This window comes from Mastomys coucha, unplaced genomic scaffold (genome assembly GCF_008632895.1).
Source record: "Mastomys coucha isolate ucsf_1 unplaced genomic scaffold, UCSF_Mcou_1 pScaffold20, whole genome shotgun sequence".
In the NCBI taxonomy this organism is placed as follows: domain Eukaryota; kingdom Metazoa; phylum Chordata; class Mammalia; order Rodentia; family Muridae; genus Mastomys; species Mastomys coucha.
In genome coordinates this window covers 19,790,457-19,800,991 of record NW_022196903.1, presented here as the reverse complement: position 1 = coordinate 19,800,991, position 10,535 = coordinate 19,790,457, and the positions used below count along the sequence as shown (strand labels likewise).

Here is a 10,535-nt window from a genome sequence, read left to right as displayed (position 1 = left end):
ATCCGCCTGCCTCCGCCTCCCAAGTGCTAGGATTAAAGGCGTGCGCCACCACCGCCCGGCTAAAAGAAATTTTTATTCACCAGATGTAATTGTCATCTCAGAGGCTTACTGCTAAGCTCACCCTTTCTTTTTTCTTTCTTTCTTTCTTTCTTTCTTTTTTTTTTTTTGAACTCTGCTGGCTGACTGGCTGGTTAAACTCAGCTGTTCTGGCCCAAACTCCTCTCCAAGCTGAGTAATCAAACTCAGCTTCTTTCGACTTCTCACTGAATTGCTCTATTTGGCCTCCTACTTACTTTGGCAATATACTCTAATCTTCTGGCTCTTATTCTCTGGCTTGTTCTGTCTTCACCTGTGTCTACTTTGTTCTCTTTGTAACTTATCGGTAAAACTGCTGTGCACACTACTCTGTCCTCCTCCTCTTCTCTCCATCTCTCTCCCCTTCTCTGAGAGAGGCTGCTCTCGGGTAGACTACCTTCCTGTGCTGCTCTCATGAGAGTTGGGATAGGCATATCCTATCTCTGATTCATTCTGTCATATTCTTTGTGATTGTCACTTTGCCCTTCAGCAACACTTTCAGACATGGCTGCTTCCTTCTATAAACTAGCCTTACTTTCATTGTTAGGGATTGAAGAAGGTATGTACTAAGGGTGAGTCTGCATACTAGCCGTATCACTTAGACCTAGAAGGTCTTTGGATGTGATCCCTTGCCAGAGCAGCTATGTTACTGGATTAAAATTTCTCTACAAGGATGGAGCAGTATTAGTGAGCACAATATCATATATCCGTTTAAGTACTTGACAGTATTCCCATAAATTTATACCTAGATAACATTTGTCTGTTATATTTTAATGAGAAAACATGACATCAGTTCCTAAATGTTTTATGAATTCTGTAATACTATACGACTTAGTAATATTTTCTGCTTATAAGCGAAGAATTATACATAGGAAGTTACATAAGAACTATTATATGAGAAATATAATTATCTACTGGTATTTACTGATGTTGGTCTGAAATAATAGTTTTCAAATACGTCAGCCTTTTTATGTGCCATGAACACAAAGGTATTTTTCTCCTACAAGATTCAGTATTCTGCTGGGCAGTGGTGGTGCATGACTTTAATCCCAGCACTTGGGAGGCAGAGGCAGGCAGATTTCTGAGTTCGAGGCCAGCCTGGTCTACACAATGAGTTCCAGAACAGCCAGGGCTACACAGAGAAACCCTGTCTTGAAAAAAAACAAAAAAAAAAAAGAAGAAGAAGAAGAAGAAGAAGAAGATTCAGTATTCTTATAGATTAACCAAGGGTATTTATTTATATTTATGTGTGTATTGTATATTATATATATTTATATATATGCATATATTAGAAACATACTTTTTTTATAACTTTCATGTCTTCTTTGTTACTTTTTTTTTTTTTTTAAATATCAGTTCTCATTTTCTTTCTGGTGTCTGTGAACACTTAAAAGTCCCTCACGCTGGTGGCTGCTTCGTCAGCATCTTGGTGCATGTGACCGTCCTAACAGTTGTGACTCTACTCTTCAGTGTTAATTCTGTCACATTTGTCCCTGTGATGTGATATGTTTGTAATAGAGTACAAATAATAAAAAGTAAGGATTGGTAATACATTATTTATTTTTAAAAATGCAATGAAGTTTTCTGTCACTTAAGACAACAGAAGTGCTGGGGGCTAGAGAGATGGCTCGGTAGGCAAGAACACTGGCTGCTCATCCAGAAGACTTAGGCTTGACTCCCACTACCCTCATGAGGGCTCACAGCTGGAACTCCACCTCCAGGGCATCTGACACTCTATTCTCACATCCATGGACACTCATTGGCAGACAACATTCATGTAGGCAGAACACTCACATACATAAAACAGAATAAGTAAATATTCTTTTACTTTTTTATAAGAAGAAAGAGAGAGGGAGAGGGAGGGAGGGAGGGAGGGAGGAAGGGAGGGAAGGAAAAAAATAGAAGGCTAGCACTGTGAGAGCTCCTTTCCTCTTGTAGCATTATACTAAGGGAAATACCTGTAACATAGGTTAGGTAATGTTACTCAGTACTGTGTATACCTTACAGAGCTAAGTATATTGCTATTAGGGGTCCCAAGATCTCTGTACCCCTAAAAGTCAGTTTCTCTGATCAGATTTTAAATGAATGGAGAACTGATATAGTGCTTAATGTTACATTGATTTGTATATGTCATTGGTAAAATCATGTCTCTAGAAATACAAGATTTAAACCTTAAAGGATTTACTCATATTTCTAGTATATTTTGATATTACTGTACTTTAGGATTTGTTTTCCTAATATATCTTACATCTTCACTTAAGTAGACAAAGAATAGAAATATGACTACTGGGATAGCGATAATTTTTTATTAATAACTACAGTATAACTTATAGTTTATAAAAAATGTTTCTTAATATTCAGATCTAAATAAGTAACTGAAAATGTAACCAGCCACCCTCTGGTAATACCATGTCTAGAGCTGATGACCAGTTTTGGGTAATATTAAGCACTATATTATAAAGTAAAAGAATATATGTAAATTAGATAATGAAACTATGTCTTGAAAGAAAGTGTTATGTTTGGGTTTTACTTTGATTGGTGTTAATAAATTCTAATAAATGTTGCCATACTATAAAATTTGTATCTAAAATTTATGCAAAATGTAAGTACTTAATTCTAAAGGAAAGGATATCATTAATTACTATGAAAATGTCATTAATTACTATCAATGTAAGCTAATGCTTACAAGCAAAGTGTTTAATTACATAAAGTAGTTTATGTAAAGTTTACATAAAGTGTTTAAGTACATAATTATATAAAGGAAAAGAAAACGTATATTTTCTTAAGTGTGTGTGCATGTGTGCCCTGTGTGTTGCTGGGGATCAACCCTAGGGCATGCTAGGCAAAGTTTTACCAAGTAGCCCTATCATTTTGTTATACAATTGCATGCTTTGTGCAGTGCCATGCACGGCTGTGCATATATGGGCACCTGCAGAGTCTGGAAGAACATCAGAACCTCTGGAGCTGGAGTTGCACTCAGTTGTGAGCTGTTTGATGTAGGTGCTGGGGACTCAACTGGGAACTATGCAAGGACAAACACAGCTTTTTACTACTGAGCTATCTCTCCAGCCATGTATATTAAAGTAAGTTGCTTTATTAAATGTTTATGCTTTCATTTTTTTCTCTGCTCTTATTTCAGCACCACCACCACCACCACCCTCAAGAGGAGGACCTCCCCCTCCTCCTCCCCCTCCTCATAGTTCAGGCCCTCCTCCCCCTCCTGCCCGTGGAAGGGGAGCTCCTCCTCCCCCACCTTCAAGAGCTCCTACTGCTGCACCTCCACCTCCACCTCCTTCTAGGCCTGGTGTTGTAGTTCCTCCACCCCCTCCAAACAGGATGTACCCTCCTCCACCACCAGCGCTGCCCTCGTCAGCACCTTCAGGCCCACCACCACCTCCACCCCTGTCTATGGCAGGGTCCACAGCACCACCACCTCCTCCACCACCTCCGCCTCCACCTGGTCCACCACCTCCCCCTGGCCTGCCTTCTGATGGTGACCATCAAGTTCCAGCTCCTTCGGGAAACAAAGCAGCTCTTTTGGATCAAATTAGAGAGGGTGCTCAGTTAAAAAAAGTGGAACAGAATAGTCGGCCTGTGTCCTGCTCAGGAAGGGATGCGCTTTTAGACCAGATACGACAGGGCATTCAATTGAAATCTGTAAGTAATGTGACCTTTTTATTTCGAATTTGTTTGTTTGTTTGTGGTACTGTGAGCTTTTACCATAACTCATTATAAGGTGGCTTACTCTTTTACCTTTTATAAATTTTACAATCTTTATCTGTGTACAAAGAAAGGTACATATTTCGGATGAATATCTATAGTTGTGTAATTCATACTTAACATAAAACTATAAAGTATCAGTTACCATAGAAAGATACCTTATGCTTCCAACACTCACTGATCTGATAGCTTTGGGCTAACTTTGTCTAATTCTAAATTTCACATAGATGGAATCTTACAGTGTGTTGCAATTCATTATTCTAGATTTTAAATAAAAGAAACTACCTACTAAACAAGGAGAATTTATAATATCTCCAAATAGAAGCAATTGCAGTCATCTTGGTAACTCCAAACTAGTAACTGTATGAAAATGAAAGCATACTTAAAGTATACAATAAATTCTTATACTTTAAAATTAAAAACAATAAAAAAAAAGACTCCAGAAAATTGAAAAGAGGTTCCAACTTTAAAATTCACAATAGTGATGGTGTATAAGTTTGGATTCTCTAACTTAGAGAAAATCAAATCATTTCATCATCTTTTAAAGGTTAAGAACACTTCCCACCTTGCATTTCAGTTACAGCTAAGCTATCTAACCTTGTGTATGTGTGCCACAGGAGGTCCTAATGCTTATATGACAAGTACTCTGCCCTCAGAGCCATCTCCCCAGACCCACACAGATTCTTTGCTAAATATTTATAGTTAAGTTTAATAATTTTGCTCTCCAAGGTATCTGATGGCCAAGAGTCCACACCACCAACACCCGCACCCACTTCGGGAATTGTGGGTGCACTGATGGAAGTGATGCAGAAAAGGAGCAAAGCCATTCATTCCTCGGGTATGTTCGCATGATCTCCATGGGAACGAGCGGGAGTGCTTTTATCTGATATAAACAAAAAGGCTCTGTAATGTCTGTTTATTTTATCATTTTCTCCTTTGACCATTTTGTCCACTAATTGTGTAACTCACTGATCTGAGTTCACAGTGTATTAATCATTGTTTCTTCAATGACTGGTCTGCCTAAAATTTGATGATACAAGGATACCATAGCCATATAAACTAGAAGAAAGACTGTGTAAAAAGTGATGAATTAATTTCCTGTACTGGTAAATACCAATGGAACTTTTGACAAGCAGCCACTAAAATGAGGCTTGAGATTCCTCAATCTCATTTCTGTAATAATTCTGGATATAACATCTATAATGACAAAGACAGTGTGGTACTGGTACAAAAAATAGACACCCAGACCAATAGGAAGCAATAGAGGAATCCAGAGATAAACACAGTGATAAACAAAATACTCTATGGAAAAGGACAACCTACTGAGTAAAGATGCTGGCAAACTGGGTCTCTTCCTACAGAAGAATACATTCAACTACTTTCATTCATTCTGAACAAAAATCAGTTAGAACAGATCAAAAGACCTTAATTTAAAACGTGAAATGCTAAGCCAGGCTGTGGTCACACACATCTTTAATCCGAGCACTTAGAAGGAAGAGTCAGGTGAATCTCTTGAGTTTGAGCCAGTCTGGTCTACACTGTGTTCCAGAACAGCTGGGGCTACACACAGAGAGAGAAACCCTGTTTTCAGACAAACAAACAAGCAAAAAAAAAAAAAAAAAATGGAATGCTGGAGAAGAGGGGGTTAGACTTCTTTTGCTTTTCTCTACCTTCTGTTACTTTTCAGGTTATGATACTAGGCAATCTGTCTTATAGGGAACAGAAGATATTTTGTTTTTATCTAGCTCACATCCATAGTATCATACCCATGGTACTGGCTGTGTATTGTTTTAATATCATCTCTTATAAACTTGGCCTTCATAAGGTTTATGTAGATATGGGAAATTGATAAACAGTGGACATGCGTTCATAGAATTGGATGCCATCAAAGTCTGCATTCATTTAGAGGGTAATGATTGAACACTTCTACAGTACTCCTGCTGTTCAGGATTCTCTGATAAATAGCAGACCAGTCTTTCTGTCGTGGAGCTTGTATTCGCATCTGAAGACAGTCTAAGAAACCGAGGTACTAGAATTATGAAGAAGAGGAAATGGAGGAGACAGGGATTCTGGGGAGGGTTACACAGCATGGTCAGGAAATACCCCCCTCTTTCCAGGGGTGGTTTTGAGTGGGATCTAAATGATAAGACAGAGAAAAGCTCTACTTCCAATGATGAAATATGGAGGAAAAGTTCAGTGAGGGTAGGGGACAGCAAGGGAAATAGTTGTAATGGAAATGGTGAATGGAAGGACAGGGGAGGAGGGCTGGGCAAGTCATGTGTGATGATGCTTCAGAGAGAGCTGAGAGTGAGTCCAGACGGCAGTCACCAGCCATGGGAGAACATGACATTTTAAACTTAAAAGTTTCCCTCCACCTGCTCTGAGGTGAATGTACTGGAGAACAGCAATAACTGAGACAAAAAAAAAAAAAAGTGACGGTAGGTGTGGACTGTGGTACAAAGGAATAGAAGAAAAAATGGATTGTTAATAATTCATGTCCCTGTTCACCTAAAGGAATGATGATGTCACTAAAATGGGTTAACTAGAGTTAAAGAAGAAAAGCAGATTGTGGGGAAGAGAACAAAAACTTAAATTTTAGTTTTGCAAATTACTGTGTGAACCCAATTCAGAAAGCCAACCCAAGTTTCATTTGAGTCATTGAAAACACACTGGTTGAAATCTTTTTCCCACAGGTAGTGAGGGGCTAAAACCCAAATGATGGATCTCCTGTCCTCCTCTTTGATCCCATCCATAGTCTGTACATTGATTTTATTGGATTAATTTTTAACCATCTTAGTAACTAGATTTTAGAAATTAAATGTTTGTGTTAGGAGTTGGGTAGTTGGAAAATGACTTGAGAATTATTTATGCTTGCTTAACTCTTGGTTGTGGGTTTATTTTTAGATGAAGATGAAGACGATGATGATGAAGAAGATTTTGAGGATGATGATGAGTGGGAAGATTGATCTATATATTATATATATATTTTTAAGGTGAAATACTAAACACTACTTCCTGTCTATTGATCTGTAAAATTATCATGTAAATGTTCTACCAATTTGCTGTATATTTTTGTTGCCTTTTTTGCTTTTTTTTTTAAATTAATCTGTGCAATACCTCATTTAATCTGTAAAGGTTTGTTATAATTCTATATAAAGCTACTCCTTGTTGCTGTGTGCAAGTTTACAACAGAATGCTCACGTGATTTGTGAATATTTTCATTCCATCAACAAGGGAGTTTAATTGTGTGAGACTGACACAAACCTTAATGTAATTTAGTTAGAATGCCAGAAGGAAAACACTATTTTCATACCCTACTTTTTCTGTACCTAAATTTTCTTAATAAAATTTAGTATAGCACTACATTCTTTTTCAAGTGATATAAACTTAATTTCTTTAGCCCCTTCATTTTGAATATGATGCCACATATGAATGTTGAAGCTGATACATTGCACAATTCTCTAGACATCACTACACTAATGCAGTTTTTCAAATTCTAGTATTATGTGTTGCTTAAAATCACTACAGAGATGCTACTGAAGAGAGATGGCATTGCAGTACTACCTGCTGTTGGTAAGCAGTGGCATCCGCAGGCAGGAACCCTGATGAACCCTCACTCACGTGCCTGTCCTTGACCAAGGTGACTTTTATGCTGTGACAAATGTGACAGGCTCTTTTTAGCAAAGAGTTAAATGCTTGTTATCATGCCCTAAAATAGTTTCATATAGCATTTTTGGAGGTAGCTTCATGCATCTTAAACAACTGTCATGCTCGTATCTGACTCAGTGGTATCAGAACAGTGCTAAAATGGAATGTAGTTATCTTTGTATTTTGCACTTTGTGTGCATTGCTGTATTCAGAGGTACCAACCGTAAGAGTCAGAGTTTTTGGCAGAAGTATGTACGAATGCTAACCTTTACATATACTCTGTTTTTACTTTGATGGCTTCTCCAGGTTTTTGTCAAGTACCATGTGTAGAGTTAAATTTTTCTTAAAAGATTGATCGTCCCAGTGGCAAATTTCTTAGAATACATAACTGATTGGATAGATTTTTTTTTTTAAATAAAACTTTACAGCCTGCACAGTTGTTACACATACTACATGGTCAGTTAAAATTCGGGTTTCCTTGCCTCTTTAAAGTACACTAATCTGCCTAAAGGTGGCTGTTTCATATTTACAGTGATAATTATCTTACCTACCTACTTTAAATAAACTTTAGGTAGACGATTATCTGATTTAAGTGCAGACATATTTTTTCTCACATTGAGTTGTATGCAGAATGTAGCTTCAAATGTATTCATTATAGTCACAATATCCAATTAAAAAATTATGCTATCTAGAAGTATACCGACCAAAATCTAGTATTGACATGATCTTGACAGGCTGGACCTGTGAGATATGGTTTGAATTTTAACCAGTTTATCACGTAACCTCTAGAGACCATGCATCTAGTTACTGTCAGGAATAATTTAAAAGGTTTAGTTGCTGAAAGCAGTTAAGTGGTGCAGTAAGATAGTTAAGTTATTCAAAGAGTGTTACCCTCATCGCAAGAGTAACTAAAGCACATCGGTGAGATTCTCAGCTTTGTGTTTCCTGTAAAAACAGTGCTCTTTGCTGCTAGGAACTTTTTTCTGCTTACTGTCTTTTTCATATGGCTTGAGCTCTGTGAGATGGTGCGGATGAGGCTGGACAGCTACTACCCATACAATTAGGAGTTCTGCAGGTCAAAACTACTTTAAATAAATAGTGTTGGACTTTCATATTTTTCTTTTTGACATGGAGAAAAAATTTTAATGCCTAAAAATGTCTTTGAGATAATGCCAATTCTGATGTCCCTTACCTTTTGGCCAAAAAGTTTGGGATTTTTCCAGTACATTTGATATTTGACCAGAAGCTTGTCTAGAGAGATTCTGAGTTCTTTGAGTTGCATATACATGGGGGTATATTATTTGCCAAAGGTAAAATTGAGTTTATTCTTTTTCATACAGAAAAGGATTTTGCTTTTGTTTGCTTTTTATTTTTGTGTAGAATCTAAATTCCAGGAGCTGTGGGGGTTCAGTCCAGGCATGAAGACTAATCCACTCTGAGTAAGGTGTCAGTTGTACAGCTCCATCCTCCACCGTCTTGCACTGTGGGTGGCACTATTTATTCCTGTGCGTCATCTGGAAGCCTCACGGATACATCCAGCTATGTGCTTGTCTGGTAGCCTTTGCGTTTAACAAACTAGCATGAGGCCTTTTATATCTAAATGCTATGTGATAGACAATTTCAGCTAGCCACATATTGTATTATGAAATTCATAAAGATTTTCAATCATTGAATTCCATTTATCAACTGAAATTTTGTTTAGTATGTGAATTTTTTTTTTTTTTTTTTTGAAATGTATAGTAAATAAGATGTTGCACTGGTGGCAATTCATCATGGAACATAATAAAATTAATTTGACCCAAATAGTATAAAATAGTGTCTCATTTGTTTAAGATGTTAAAATAAGTTGATAATTTTAATTGTTGAGTCTAGCTAAGAGTGAACAGAAGTGCCAGTAAATGTTTGAGGTTCCAGCACTGCATGTCCTGAGAAGTAGTGTGGCATTAAGTACATCTGCTGAGTAAAAGAGTTCTGGGAAACCTGGCGGCAATTCAGCACTATTGTGAAGTCATTGTGCTACAGTGCTTCTACATAGGACATTCACAGTTCAAGCTCACGCTGTTGGGACTCTTTCAAACCAATCATGTTGAAGTCTTCCAGATGGAATGATACTGGTGTTCACTAGGAATTTAATAAATATGAGCATAGTGCTTCATGTGGGACATAGTTTTTAATAGACAGTATTACAGACAGTATTAGAGGTGATGCTCGTTTCAACCAGAAGCTTAGTTTTTGATAAGTGTGATATTTTGTTCCATTGACCCTAGCCCAAGTTGGAGTCTGAAGGTGAAGCTGTGCTGCAATCCAGAACACAGAATGTGACAGTACACCTTTCAAGAGCTTTGTTCTGTGTGAACATTTAATGTATTAAACTGTTGAAAGAACTGTTGTAAGAGCAGTATGCCTGTCCTGTTACATTTATCTAGACAAAGAGCCCTACAGTGACCCCTTTACGAATAGGATAACTATATCTTACTGCAATATCTCCATAAGGAACTATCTTAACAGGGAATTCTCTGTAGAAAAGCTGAGAAGTTTTACATTGCTTGACACACATCTCCACTCTACAGCAGACATTTAATATAGGCTTTTTAAAAAGAAAAAAGAAAAATTGCTTGGGGTTAAAGAGACAACAGAGGTTAAGAGCACTGGCTCTTCCAGAAGCCCCAGGTTCAGTACCCTGCACCCATATAGAGGCGCACAACTGTCTGTAACTCCAGTTCTAAGGGATCCCACAAACTCGACTAGCCTCCTCAGGCACCAGACTCTAATGTACTCAGATATACATAAACCAAAGCAGCGAACACATAAAACAAAAATATTTTTAAAAGAAATTTAAGTTGAGAAGACATTAGAGAAAGATTTGATGAACAGCTCATTACACATATGAGGGAGCACATACTCTTATTTGTATAGGTTTGTGGCTACAAAGTTCACCTTATCTGAGTGCTGATAGAAGCCACTAGCATCTGCCCATCTCTGCCCAAAAAAAAGCTGGAAGAGTCAGCCTTTGCCTGGAACACGTGCTGGTGTTTTGGCTCAGTGATGACAGTCACCCTACACTGCCCAGACATCTAGTCATCACAAGGTAC

The 10,535-nt window shown here is 37.7% G+C and overlaps 1 protein-coding gene across 2 annotated transcripts in view; it reads left to right on the top strand.

Annotated features, from left to right (window-relative positions):
* The window catches only part of Wasl (WASP like actin nucleation promoting factor), a 54,141-nt gene extending 44,890 nt beyond the window's left edge, over positions 1-9,251 (top strand). Inside the window, exons 9-11 of one of the 2 annotated variants that reach the window (XM_031381303.1) lie at positions 3,215-3,732; positions 4,525-4,633; positions 6,700-9,251. In XM_031381303.1, coding sequence (XP_031237163.1) covers positions 3,215-3,732; positions 4,525-4,633; positions 6,700-6,761 — 689 coding nt within the window. In that variant the 3' untranslated portion in view covers positions 6,762-9,251. The remainder of the gene's footprint in view (positions 1-3,214; positions 3,733-4,524; positions 4,634-6,699) is intronic. The other variant, XM_031381301.1, reaches the window with a different exon arrangement.
* The last annotated feature ends 1,284 nt before the right edge of the window (positions 9,252-10,535 follow it).